Source organism: Penicillium vulpinum, assembly GCF_028829585.1.
Source record: "Penicillium vulpinum strain IBT 29486 chromosome Unknown utg000002l_segment0_segment0, whole genome shotgun sequence".
Lineage (NCBI taxonomy): Eukaryota > Fungi > Ascomycota > Eurotiomycetes > Eurotiales > Aspergillaceae > Penicillium > Penicillium vulpinum.
Window position 1 is genome coordinate 2027185 of NW_026643242.1, and position 13943 is coordinate 2041127.

At 49.3% G+C, this 13943-nt stretch overlaps 4 protein-coding genes across 4 annotated transcripts; 3 read left to right on the forward strand and 1 right to left on the reverse strand.

Annotated features, from left to right (window-relative positions):
- Positions 1 to 469: 469 nt before the first annotated feature.
- N7479_003840 (CDR ABC transporter) lies at positions 470 to 4786 on the forward strand (the record flags this gene model as incomplete). Its single annotated transcript, XM_057251537.1, has 1 exon — positions 470 to 4786. One exon carries the CDS (start codon positions 470 to 472, stop codon positions 4784 to 4786), a length of 4317 nt encoding a protein of 1438 aa, XP_057110862.1.
- A 2246-nt stretch (positions 4787 to 7032) lies between these two features.
- N7479_003841 (Kha1p) lies at positions 7033 to 9810 on the forward strand (the record flags this gene model as incomplete). The annotated part of the gene is made up of 3 exons (XM_057251538.1): positions 7033 to 7161; positions 7208 to 8287; positions 8347 to 9810. 3 exons carry the CDS (start codon positions 7033 to 7035, stop codon positions 9808 to 9810), a joined length of 2673 nt encoding a protein of 890 aa, XP_057110863.1.
- A 187-nt stretch (positions 9811 to 9997) lies between these two features.
- Positions 9998 to 10975, reverse strand: N7479_003842 (uncharacterized protein; the record flags this gene model as incomplete). The annotated part of the gene is made up of 1 exon (XM_057251539.1): positions 9998 to 10975. One exon carries the CDS (start codon positions 10973 to 10975, stop codon positions 9998 to 10000), a length of 978 nt encoding a protein of 325 aa, XP_057110864.1.
- Positions 10976 to 12004: 1029 nt separating this feature from the next.
- N7479_003843 (deoxyribodipyrimidine photo-lyase PHR1) lies at positions 12005 to 13809 on the forward strand (the record flags this gene model as incomplete). The annotated part of the gene is made up of 2 exons (XM_057251540.1): positions 12005 to 13212; positions 13266 to 13809. The coding sequence occupies 2 exons, from the start codon at positions 12005 to 12007 to the stop codon at positions 13807 to 13809; spliced, it is 1752 nt and encodes a 583-aa protein (XP_057110865.1).
- Between the last annotated feature and the right edge of the window lie 134 nt (positions 13810 to 13943).

The following is a 13943-nucleotide window of genomic DNA, read 5'->3' on the forward strand; positions in this document are numbered from 1 at the left end:
TTAAAATTAGAATATTAAATACATATCTAGTATTTTTTAAGGGGTGCAGTTACTCCGTACAGAACCAGTGAATCCGGGGATAAGAGCGTGCCGGCGTGAAGTGCATACTCGTGGAGATTTGACAGATATGCAGTGTACATATGTACTTTATATTTCTATATATCTTGACATTTTGTACTCCGTAACATACTAATTATCAGTTGCCAATAATACATTAAAAATCGACTACAATATAAAATATGAGGTATGGAGTCCGTACGTGGAAAGAGATTTCGGTCGGCGAAACGGAGTCCGTTCCTCCGTTATACATCGGAAAGCCTCCACGCCGATGAAAGAAAGTAGGAAATATGGATAACTCCGGTGCCTTGGTTGTCCGTGCACCGATGGATTTGATTAAAAGGGCTGAGCTTGGCCATGTTCCAAGATCTCAGACTTTTAAACAATTACACAAACTAGTCCGCTCCTCGCCATGGAGAAGGACTATGATGAGCCCGAGTTCGCCCCGATCACGAACCGGACCGCAACTGTACTAGAGGAACGAGAGCAACAGACCTTGACTCGAATTGCATCTACCAAACTCGGTCAACAACTTTCAAGATCGGCAAGCAAGAAAGATGGTCTCGCCCCTCATCTTGATCCCACCAACCCCCAATTTGATCATTACAGATGGGCGCAAATGGTGTTGGACCAGGCCAATGACTCAGGCATTGATATCCCACACCAAGGCGTGGTCTTCTCCAATCTATGCGTGAGCGGTTCCGGTTCCGCTTTACAATACCAGGAAACCCTCACTTCCAGCTTGACGGTGCCGTTCCGAGCTGTGACAAGAGCTTTAGCTGGACATACCTCACCACCAAGACAAATCCTCCACAGCTTCGATGGCGTACTTCAGGGGGGAGAACTCCTTCTTGTTCTGGGTCGACCTGGTAGTGGATGTACGACATTCTTGAAGACTATCTGTGGACACCTTGGGGGGTTGACCGTGGAGCCCCAAAGTACACTCCATTACAAAGGAGTTGCATTTGACCATATGATTAAACATCATCGAGGAGAGGTCGCATATAACAAGGAGGTCGACCTGCATTTCCCCCACTTGACCGTGGGTCAGACACTCACGTTCGCCGCCCATGCTCGTGCACCCCAACAGCGCCTCGAGGGTGTGACCCGCAATGAATACGTTGAGACCATCACTCAGGTGGTCTTGTCCGTCTTTGGATTGTCACACGCCTACAACACCAAGGTGGGCAGCGAATTTGTGCGTGGTGTCAGTGGAGGCGAAAGAAAGCGAGTCAGTATTGCCGAGATGTTTCTCGCTCGCTGTCGTATTGGAGCATGGGATAACAGCACCCGTGGTCTGGATGCCGCATCCGCTCTCAAATTTGTGAAATCACTCCGTCTTTCAGCTGATATGGGGCAATCTTGCCATGCAATTGCAGCCTACCAAGCATCGCAGTCTATGTATGATCTTTTCGACAAGGTGGTCCTTCTATACGAGGGATACCAGATCTACTATGGACCCAGGGAGCGTGCAGTATCCTATTTCCAAGATATGGGCTGGGAGAGACATGAGCGCCAAGTTAGTGGTGACTTTTTGACTGCCATCACTAACCCAGCAGAACGCATGGCACGGCCTGGCATGGAGAACAAAGTTCCCCGCACGGCGAAAGAGTTCTCTGATCATTGGAAAAAGAGCCCAGAGTATCAGCTCTTGCAGAAGGATATTGCCAAATTCGAAAGCGAACATCCGCCAAATGGAAACGATGCGAAAAAACTGATGGAAAGCCACGAAGAGCAGCAAGCGCGCCACACTCGAGCTCGCAGCCCTTTCCTGCTTTCCGTCCCTATGCAGGTGCGGCTTTGTATGCGCAGAGCCTACCAGCGAATGCTTCAAGATCTCCCAACAGCCATGTCACCGGTTGTTGTTCAAATCATTATCTCTCTTATCATTGGATCCATTTTCTATAATACCCCAGACGCACCCAGCTTCTTCTTCCAAAAGGGTGCAGTGATGTACTTTGCTGTGCTTATGAACGCCCTTCTTACTATCAACGAAATCCTTCAACTCTATGCTCAGCGACCTGTTGTCGAAAAGCAAGCGGGATATGCATTTGTCCACCCCTTCACTGAAGCACTAGCCAGCCTTCTCGTCGATCTACCCATTAAGATCATACGAATCTCTATCTTCACAATTGTCCTCTACTTTATGGCAAACCTGCGGCGAGAAGCGGGAGCGTTCTTCACCCATTATCTGTTCTTGGTCACTGCAGTTCTGGCCATGTCTGGCCTGTTCCGCAGCGTCGGTGCATTGACCAAAACTGCTGGGCAGGCCATGGCAATTGCTGGTGTGCTTGTGCTTTGTATTGTCGTTTATACCGGGTTTACTCTGCCACAACCGTACATGCATCCCTGGCTTTCGTGGATCCGGTGGGTTAACCCGATCTACTATACATTCGAGGCGCTTGTTGCCAATGAATTCCATGGTCGAACATTTGACTGTTCCACATTCATTCCGAGTTATGGAACTGGTACCTCCTTCATCTGCTCTACTGTCGGTGCAGTCGCCGGTCAGCGAACTGTTTCTGGTGATGCTTTCATCGAGAAGAACTACCAGTACAAATACTCTCATTTGTGGCGGAACTACGGAATTCTCATCGCCTTTTTCATCGCCCTCAACACGCTCTACTTGGTTGCCACGGAATACCTCACTGACGACAAGTCAAAGGCCGAGGCCTTGGTCTTCCGCCCTGGACATGCGCCCAAGTATCTCCAGGAAGGTCACAGCATCGAGCTTGGAATAGAGGAGGTCAGCAAGCTCGAGCTGCAGACAACCAATGATACCATTCGTCTACCCGAGCAAAAGGACATTCTCTCATGGAACTCTCTCAACTACGACATTCCCGTGAAGGAGGGCACTCGACGACTCTTGGACAATGTCAATGGCTGGGTCAAGCCTGGTAGTTTGACTGCCTTGATGGGTGTTTCTGGAGCTGGAAAGACAACACTCCTTGATGTTCTTGCGCAGAGAGTCTCCATTGGTGTTGTAACTGGTGATATCTTCGTGAACGGCAAGACCCTTGCAGCAAACTTCCCCCGTCGAACTGGATACGTGCAACAGCAAGATCTTCATCTCGACAGTACCACTGTAAGAGAAGCTTTGCGGTTTAGCGCTATGCTTCGTCAACCCCAAAAGGTTACCAAGCAAGAGAAGTATGAGTATGTGGAACAAGTCATCCGTGTTCTAGGCATGGAAGATTTCGCCGAAGCAGTGGTTGGAAACCTGGGAGAGGGCCTCAACGTTGAGCAAAGAAAGCTACTTAGTATCGGTGTCGAACTTGCTGCAAAGCCTACACTGCTTATCTTCCTCGACGAACCTACCAGTGGCCTCGACTCCCAAAGCTCTTGGACTATTTGTCAATTCCTCCGAAGACTCGCAGATAGCGGCCAGGCTGTCCTCGCGACAATTCACCAGCCTAGCGCGCAGTTGTTCCAAACCTTTGATCGTTTGCTCTTCCTTGCTAAGGGAGGAAAGACTGTTTACTTTGGCGATATTGGAAACCAATCCACCACTCTTTTGGAATACTTCGAACACCATGGCGCTCGACCGTGTGAACGACTCGAGAACCCCGCTGAATACATACTGGAGATGGTCGCCGGCGATTCTTGCTCAATAGACTGGGTTGAAGCGTGGAACAAGAGTTCGGAGTATGAAGAGGTACAGGCTGAGATCGAGCGACTCCATCACTCCCGCAAGCCGTCTGTTAATCAACCTTCCCTGGAAGAGACTGAGTTTGACGACGACAACTCCGAGTTCGCCATGCCACTCCACAGCCAGCTGTACTATGTCCTTGCACGAATCTTCCAACAGTACTACCGTCAGCCAGAATATGTGTACTCCAAGTTCATTTTGGGTATTGTATCTGGTTTATTCATCGGCTTCTCATTCTGGAAATCAGACAACAGTCAACAAGGCTTCCAAAACGTGCTTTTCAGTATTTTCCTGCTGTGCACAATTTTCAACTCCCTGGTCAACCAGATCATGCCCAAATTCGTCGTCCAGCGCTCCCTCTACGAAGTCCGCGAACGCCCATCCCGCATCTACTCCTGGAAAGTCTTTATCATATCCCAGATGCTCGTTGAAATCCCCTTCCAAGTCTGCCTCGGCATCTGCTCCTGGGCCTGCTTCTACTGGTCCGTCTTCGGCGCCGACCAAGACTCCGAGCGCCGCTCCCTGATCATGCTCTTCATCGTCCAGTTCTACATCTACGCCGCTAGTATGGCACAGCTAGTCGTCTGCGCAATTCCGGAGCCCGCACTCGCAGCCATGGTTGCCACGCTGATGTTCGGTCTTTCCTTCATCTTCAACGGCGTAATGCAGCCACCTGATAATCTCCCCCGCTTCTGGATCTTCATGTACCGCGTCTCACCATTTACCTACTACATTGGCGGTATTGGGAGCACAGCGCTCCATGGTCGAGCGGTCGAGTGTAATGCAGCGGAGATGAGTGTCTTTGATCCACCTGCTGGTAAGACCTGCTTCCAGTATATGGAGGAGTACCTCAAGACTGCGCCAGGGAAGCTCGCTAATGGTAATGCTACGTCTGGTTGTGAGTACTGCTCTCTCAGCTCGGCGGATCAGTACCTCGCTGTGAGGAAGATTGAGTGGGGTGATCGCTGGCGAAACTACGGAATCTTCTGGTGCTATTTCATTTTCAATATCTTTGCTGCTATTACGCTCTATTACCTCTTCAGGGTGCGGGGCTCCAAGGCCAAGACAAAGAAGGCTTGATTGATCCTCTTGACAGATGGTGCTTGATGGTGTTGCATTTTGCCTGGTGTTTCTTTCATCTTGTTTGGTCTCCATATGGGATCTTTGTTCTTGTACATTTTCTGCATAGTTTGATACCTGGCTTGTTTATTCATAGAAGCCGATAGAAGAAAATTTGTTCAAAATAGCCTTGTTCTTCCTATTTGGCGTAGCTACTTCCATATATACAAGTCAGGAGGTGAGAATCATCGGGTATCAATAGTCCAGAGCTAATAATTGAAAATATTCACTCCTAACATACTATCTAGAGAAGAAAACTCACAATGAAAAAAAAAACGCTTTCCGAAAAGAAGCTTTAAGAAAGAAAGATAAACTACGAACGACGATAGACCCTATAGGAGGAATGAGTTCTCCCAAGTAAATTCCTGTTGCTGTTCTAAGAGAAAGATGGATGATCTGAACTAAGAGATAATGTTTTGGGAGATGAAGAAAAGGATGATATTCCTAAAAGCCAACTCCCCGAGGATAACCGAGCGGTGAAGGAACAGTCCCGTTCAACAGATAAGTAAAGGATATCTGAAGGCTAGTGTTGGATTTCGTATTATCGTGCATATCAGGAGTTCGAGCTAAACAATATGTGAAGATAGTAAGTGGAGATGTATAGTGTTCAGCTGACCCGATGGTACTATACGACCGGGGGCTTGATATTCACTAGAGAACTAGGGTAACGAGGTGATTTTAGAGCTTTGTCACATGCGGTCAGCCTGATCAGAGCCCTGCTGTCATCCCCAAGTCGTTCAGAGTTATAACTTATAAAGGTAGGTGAAGATGTATGGTAACAACAGGTCACGGAGGCTAAGATGAAGTGAGAAGATCAAATATTCATAAGATAAGAGGTAAATAAGACATAGGGAGATAAATGGTAGACAGGAAGCAACACGCAAAGAATAATTGAGAAATGATGAGACACGTGGATGGATAGGAAATGGTAGACTTTATCTATATATGTACATAGAAGATACAGTAGAATTGCTGTACGGCCCCGGGGGAAAAAAGGTGGCATATATAATCAACTTGAAATGTCACGTTGTCACGTTCTGCTTGTGGTTTGTTAAGAAAAATCTCCGTTCTTTCAAGGGCCGACCAAATACTCCGTATATAGGTGCATACCTATAGGGAATTGTTAATCGCACCCCCCCCCCCCCCCCCCCCCGGCTCCTGCGTGATTACAGGTCAAGCGGTCCCTACTGAGATCTCAGTAGGGGCCCCATGACTTGTGATCTGCGCTCCTGCTGCTCCCACCCCTCCTGCCTGATTTTTCAGTACCGCCTTCCCAATTGGGCGCGATCAATAATTCTGCCATGATTTCTGCCGCTCCATTTTTGTACTGCTATATATTCTGCCATCACCATAGTAATTCTGGTTTATATCGTGAAGAATGCACCATTTGAATCAGGAAAAAATCGTATATTTCATTCATTTCTCTATTAATCTACTCTACAAATTGATTATGCTAGTTTAAAGACACCTCTCCGCGGACGTTTTGCTCCTCCATATCCCTGTCCTCCGGTCTCGGCATTGTTACTCTCCTCAAACGTCCAGAGTAACAAAAGTGACTTAATTTTGTATAGGGCTTATATACAAATTGTAGGTACCTGCTGTCTACTAACATTGTATAGGGAGTTTGCCAGGAAGGCGGTGTAGAGAGCGGTAGGCAGATCTAGGCTTCGAGGCAAAAGCGGTAACCAATTGGGAAGGCGGTACTGAAAAATAAGGCAGGGGGGTGGGAGCAGCAGGAGAGGGGGGGGGGGGTACGATTAACAATTCCCTATAGGTATGCACCTATATAGGTAGATCATCCCCCGAGCTGTCAAAAACACGTGGGAACTTTAAAAACAGACCTCTCGAGGTTTTTTTTTTGACTATTTAATGTATGTAGTTTATTATAGGTAGAATATAGAGTAGTTATCAAGGTGATTCTCAGGATAACATACTAAATATCAGGCCGCATGCGGGCTTTCTCTTTATTCTCTCAAGAACATGACTCTCTAATTTACCTTGAAATCGTCTAATCCATCTAACCAATCTAATTTGAGACTAAGAAAGCCAAGACATTAAATGATCCATGTGAACTGCGAACTTTTATTGGCTCTCGTATTCTAGCGCAAAGGCTGACCTCTTTCATTTATCTCTTCTCCAAGCCTCTTAACTTCTCTTAACTTGACAAAATTCCCCTTGTTCTCTGCCTAAGCTGGATACTATCCAGCATGGCGACCAACGCGACTATGGCTACGACCAACAGTACCAACGTAGTCAGTCCGCAAGGTGGAATCCTTGAAGGTGGCAACCCAAGCCACTATGACCCCAAGAACCCACTGGTGTTGTTCATTATCCAGGTATGTCGCCATCCGAGAAAACCGAAATTCCAAAACTGACAACCAGGCCGTTATAATTATCGTGCTATGCCGCATAATCCACTGGCCCCTCTCGAAGATCCGTCAGCCTCGAGTGATCGCTGAGGTTATCGGCGGAATTGTTCTGGGCCCATCGGTGATGGGTCGTATCCCCGGATTTACTGACGCCATTTTCCCGACCGCCAGCATCCCCAGTCTCAATGTAGTCGCCAATCTGGGCCTGGTACTCTTCTTATTCTTGGTCGGTCTCGAGACTGACCTTCGTTTCCTGGTCAGTAATTGGCGGGTCGCTTTGAGTGTGTCCGCTGCGGGCATGATCTTGCCGTTCGGGTTGGGCAGCGCTATCTCATATGGCCTCTATCATGAGTTCCACGGCGATCCCGGTACCAAGCCCATTGCCTTCGGTACCTATCTACTGTTCATCGGTATCGCCATGGCCATCACGGCTTTCCCCGTGCTGTGTCGTATCCTCACTGAACTTAAGCTGCTCTCAACCCGGGTCGGTGTTATCGTGCTGTCTGCCGGTGTTGGCAATGACGTGGTGGGCTGGATCCTACTTGCGCTGTGCGTCGCTCTCGTCAACGCCGGCAATGGCATCACGGCTCTATACGTGCTGCTAGTCTGCGTCGCCTACATGCTCTTTTTGACTTTCGTTTTCCGCCCGCTGTTCCTTCGCTTCCTTGAGAAGACCGGCAGCCTACAAAAAGGACCCAGTCAGTCGGTGGTGGCCCTCACCCTACTTATCGCGCTGGCTTCTGCCTTCTTCACACAGGTTATTGGTGTCCACGCCATTTTTGGAGGCTTTGTTATTGGCTTGATCTGTCCGCACGAAGGCGGCTTTGCTATCAAGCTCACTGAGAAAATTGAGGATTTGGTCGCTGCCATTTTCCTGCCCCTTTATTTCACCCTGTCCGGTCTGAGTACCAACCTGGGCCTCCTTGACTCTGGAATCGTCTGGGGTTATGTGGTCGGTGTAATTGCCATCGCGTTCATCGCGAAGGTCACCGGAGGTGCTGTTGCGTCGAGGCTCTGTGGCCTTTTATGGCGTGAGAGCTTTTCGATCGGTGTGTTGATGAGTTGCAAGGGTTTGGTGGAACTAATCGTGCTGGTAAGTACTAACCCTACACGTAGTTCTTCGATTGAGAAATCACGCTAATTAAATTGCAGAACATTGGCCTTCAAGCCAAAATTTTAAGCACTCGCACATTTACAATTTTCGTCGTGATGGCCTTGGTCACCACATTCCTTACTACACCACTAACCACATTGCTGTATCCAAGGTGGTACCAGGTCAAGGTCGAGCGATGGAGACGCGGGGAAATCGACTGGGAAGGTAACACTATCCAGAGCGATGACCGCAATGACAGCGTTGCTCTTGCCAAGGGTCAATTAAAGACCGTCCCAGTACGCAAGCTCCTCGTCTACCTTCGTCTCGATGGTCTTTCGGGTGTCTGTACTGTAGCGGCCCTCCTCAGCTCAAAGCGACGTGGCTCCGTGTCATCGCGCATTCATCCCGCAAAGATGCCCAAGCAAACCGAGCAAACCGTTGAAGATCCTATTACCTCAGAAGAGGAAGAAACCCTCACACTCAAGGTGCACGGTGTTCGGTTAATGGAATTGACCGACCGTGATTCCAGTGTCATGAAGGTTGCTGCTGCGGGCGAGCATGCGCTGTGGGATCCGGTGGTCAACACTTTCCGCGCCTTCGGAGACTGGCATGATCTCTCGCTCATGGCTGGTGTATCTGTCGTTCCTGAGCACTCTTATGCAGATACCGTCATCGGAATGGCACAGCAGGACACCGCAGACATGCTCCTTCTCCCCTGGAGCGAGACCGGAACACTGGCCGATCGCCACAGCGGGCTGGAGATCGACGACGCAAACCGTTTCTCCAACGGCGCCTACACAAGCTTCGTCTCCGATATCCTAGCGCGGGTCACAGGCCATGTCGGTATCCTAATCGAATACAGCTCGGCTCCGGCCTCGTCGAAGCGACCCATGATCTCACGCACCCCCAGCGGTATGAGTCTCCAGGGCTCTGTCTTCGCCCGCCAGCCAACCGGCAGCCGCTCCCATCATATTGTCCTTCCATACTTTGGTGGCGATGACGACCGCTTCGCTCTTCGGTTAGTCCTGCAGCTCGCTAAGAATGAACATGTCACTGCGACTATTATTCAAATTAGTGGGCTGAGCAGTAATGGCACCAAAACAGGTGTGTCAACTACAATATCTGCCTCAAGCTCAAGTGGGCTCCCCGCGTCCGGCTCTCAAGCCGACTCGATCTTCTTCGAGACTCTCCGTGATTCAGTACCGGAAGAACTTGAAGAGCGCATCGTCTTCCTCCAGCCAGCTGCCAACGATACCATCACCGACCCCGTCCAAATGGCCGTTGTCTCTGTGCGTGAAGAACTTAACCAGATGTCCAACAAGGGAAACAACATTGTCATCGTTGGCCGTCGTAGTATCTCGTCTGAGATCGAGCTGGGTCTTGAGGACGGTCTTGGTCATGATACCCGCCGCGCTCTGGGAGCTGTCGGTACTGCGATGCTACAGCCCGAGAGTAAGATTTACGGCAGTGTGTTGGTGCTGCAGGCTGGTACCGACACTGGCTTGGCTGATTACTATCACTGAATATGATTTGGGATATCGCTTGGAGCAATTGTGAATATTTTCATTAATATTTGGATGGAGTGATAATTTGCTAGTTTGATCATTTTGGAACATGCCTTATTACCTGTAAAAATGTAGAGATTATTAAAATGCATGTAACCGAGTATAACGAGGTGACGTTGTCAAAACCAAACTGAGCCAAAACGAGCTACCATGGATTACGCAGAACACTAGCCGAAGTAGGTGTAGAATGAGTAGAGCTCATCCCTTCCCAAAACCACGACGGACTGTACTGCCGACGATCCTGCATCGGTGACTCCAGAGTCGACAGCCGGTCCCTATCCGACGGAGAGGAGCTGACCTGGTTGAGCTCACGCTCACTGGAGCGCAATTCATGATCATCAGAGAAACCGCGCGCAACTGCGATCAATTTACCAAGGATGGCATATTCAAGTTTCAACTTGATACTATAAGCCACAGGCTTGAACATGACCTGGATGGCATAGTAGCCGACATATTGAATAACAACGACTGATATATCCAACACAAGAATGATGATATTGATAACCAACAACTGGTTAAGAATGCCATGGGGGCGACCTGCCGGCCTAAGACGGAGCAATTTAACGGTTTCCCAAACATATATGCTGGATATAATAAATTCCTGCACGCAGAAACCAACCAGCTGAATGCGCTCCATGATATCATACCCGCGGGCCCAGCGGCCGGTCGGATGAGCAACAGCCCCATATAGTATAGCTGTGGTCGGGAGGTGGAAGATGACAGCATCAATACATATCATCCAGAGCACTCCGCGCAGCAGCTTCCTATTCTGCAGTACGAGATGCAGCCGCGACCATAGCACAACCGACTGGCCGGTGACCATGCCGTACCAGCTGACCAAGAAGAGGGTCACGCATAGCCAGGGAGTGACGCCTGTCGGGAAGAAGAGAAGGACGAACCCGAGGGAGTACGGGATGATGCAGGCGGAGGAAATGAGTAGGCTCCAGAAGTAGGCGCCGTTCCAGCGTCTGAAGGAGACGAAGCAGAGGATGATGAGCTCGATGGCGTTGTACCATGCTACCGCGGAGAAGGCGGAGAATATGCCTTGGCGAGCTTTGTCGGACGTTCCGCCGTAGTTGTGGAGGAGGGTGATTGCAATACTGCTGGCGTTATGGGTGGTCATTGGCGATGGAGAGACATTGCTGGTTATGCTCCGTAGAGATAGATGATAGATATATAAGGGGGATTGAAGTTGGGAAGAGTTGAGGGGTATGAAGGAATGAACTACTGAGTTTATGCAGTGCAGAGGTGCTCACAGTGCATTCAAGGAGTGGCAGGAAGACCTCGGAGCTCAGATGCGAGAGGTGATCTCGGGAAGATCGTACCGTAGAGAGGGATTCCATGACAGCTCCTCGGGGTTGTGGAGAATTGCGCGAAAGCAGACTGGACAATGAGAGATGGGGAAGTTCCCGAGCCATGGATCTGCGTAGTATTTGGGGATGTTCTGTGAACGGAAATTATATAGATATAGAAAAGGGATGAGGGAACTCCCTTTCTTCGTCTTATATTCGTCGTACTATTGAAAGGTGGCTTAATTGATGTTCAACTGTGTTGATCCCCCTTGCTTTAAGGCATGCACATGGAGTACTTGAGACACATAAGGAGTACAGGGCATGGAGTGCTTGACAAGGTGTCCGCGGAGGAAATATGCTGTTCGGATATGGTCCCTTGTGACTGATATCCTTGGAGTATACGGAGTAGTACTCTGAGCTGAATTGAACACTTTGACAGGCTAAATAATTAGTATCAGAAAACGAGCTTCAACGTCTGACGCTTGATTGATCGAACAACAGATCTGCCATAGCCCAAGCTTGGTATTGGTAAGAACCCTGGGAGTCAGTTAGTTAGTTAGTATAAGAGTAGGTAACTGGCATCGCTGGAATCACTGGCATGGGAGATCAAGAAATGCATCAAAGCAGCAGGAACGCGTTTGCGACAGATCGGACTATGACGTCACCTGATCTGAAAGTCGATCTCGATCTCGATCTCGATCTCGATCTCTCTAGATCGAAATGAGCTTGGATTCCTTGTACATCCCCTTTTCCTATTATCCTCGGTGATGCAGATTCTGTCTCTCTATTCATCTCCATCAATCTCGCGCGTGTTTCCGTTCAACCCATTGAAAGCCCAATTTTTTCGCAACTTATCAGCTATGCCACCAAAGAGGAAGGCCAGTAGACCGGCTGCTGAACAGTCCAATGACTCGCCCGCCAGTAAAAAGGGCCGTTCTGACTTGCACCAATCGCACCCAAACGCGAAGCAAACGGAGGACTTCGGCATAGTCCTACGTCAATTCTACCCGCCGGAGATGAGCAACGAGCGCTGTCAAGCATACACTAATGGCGAGCTGGAACGACCCATTGAAACACTACAGAAAGCTTGCCGGGAAACTGCTGATAAGCGCCGTTCGATCGATGTGGGTAGTGCTGTGGTACATTGGTTCAAGAGCGATCTCCGGCTTCACGACAACAGGGCACTGTACACTGCCTACCAATTTGCGAAAGAGAAACAGGTCCCATTGATTGGTCTTTACATCGTCTCCCCTGAAGATTGGACTGCCCATTTGACTAGCCCCGCCCGAGTGGATTTCACCTTGCGCACCCTCCAGCGATTGCAACAGGACCTGGGGGAGCTGGATATCCCTCTCTACATGGAAACACAGGAGAAACGGAAGGAGATTCCGAATCGGATTGTGGAATTATGTCAACAATGGGGCGTGAAGAACGTATATGCGAATATCGAGTATGAGGTAGACGAACTGCGGCGCGAAGCTAAGCTTGTTAAACTCTGCGCAGGTAGCGATATCAATTTCGCTCCCAATCATGACACCTGTGTGGTCACTCCGGGCGCGCTAGCTAGCCAGCAAGGGAAACAGTATGCTGTTTATACTCCATGGTATCGCTCCTGGTTGGCATTTCTGAAAGAGAACCCGGATTACCTCGAGGTCTCCGAGGAGCCCGGGCCAAATCCAGGGAATGCACGACAACAATTGAAAGAGTTGTTTGATTGCAAGGTGCCAGCCGCACCAAAAACTCACACCCTGCCGGATGAAGATCAGAAACGCTTCGAGGGGCTTTACCCAGCCAGTGAGCATGAAGCTCTCCGGCGACTGGAAAACTTTCTCAAGGAAAAAGGTAAAAAGTATGAGGAGTTGCGGAGCATGTTGCCTGGTGAGCACACTTCGATGTTGAGTCCTTACTTTGCATGCGGGGCGCTTAGCGCAAGGACTGCCGTCGCGACAGCGAAGAGGATCAACAAAGGCCATATCGATCGATATGACCCCGGATACATGACCTGGATCAGCGAGCTGGCCTGGCGCGACTTTTACAGGCATGTGCTTGTGAATTGGCCTTTCATCTGGTAAGATTTTATCCTGTAGAACAACGGATTTCTCATTCTAATTACTCCCATAGTATGAATAAGTGCTTCAAGCCCGAGCATACTAATATTGATTGGGAGTACAACGAGGATCAGTTTCAAGCTTGGTGCGATGGCAAGACAGGCTTCCCGATCGTCGACGCAGCAATGCGCCAGCTCCGTCACTGCGCGTGGATGCACAACCGCACGCGCATGGTCGTCTCATCGTTTCTTACCAAGGACTTGATGCTCGATTGGCGTCGTGGCGAGCGCTATTTCATGGAGAATCTGATTGATGGTGATTTCGCCTCCAATCACGGCGGGTGGGGGTTTGGTTCTAGTACTGGTGTAGATCCGCAGCCATATTTCCGCATCTTCAATCCTCTTCGACAAAGTGAGCGATTCGATCCGGAAGGAGAGTACATTCGCCATTGGGTGCCAGAACTACGCGACGTGTCTAGCAAAGCTATCCACGATCCTTACGCGAGGGGGGCGTCAGCAATTGCGCAGAAGAATGGCTACCCGAAGCCCATTGTAGACCACGCAGAGAGTCGGAATCGAGCATTGGAGCGGTTCAAGAGTGCACTTCAGAAAGGGTGAAAGTTAATGTAAATAATAATGAGGCGCATAATTTTGATCAGCTGAGATGTAGAAAGTCCATGTGATCTAAAAAAAAGTTGGAGAAATTCCGCGCCAAGTCCAATTGCGGGTGAGACATTCTAGTACCTTTTTCC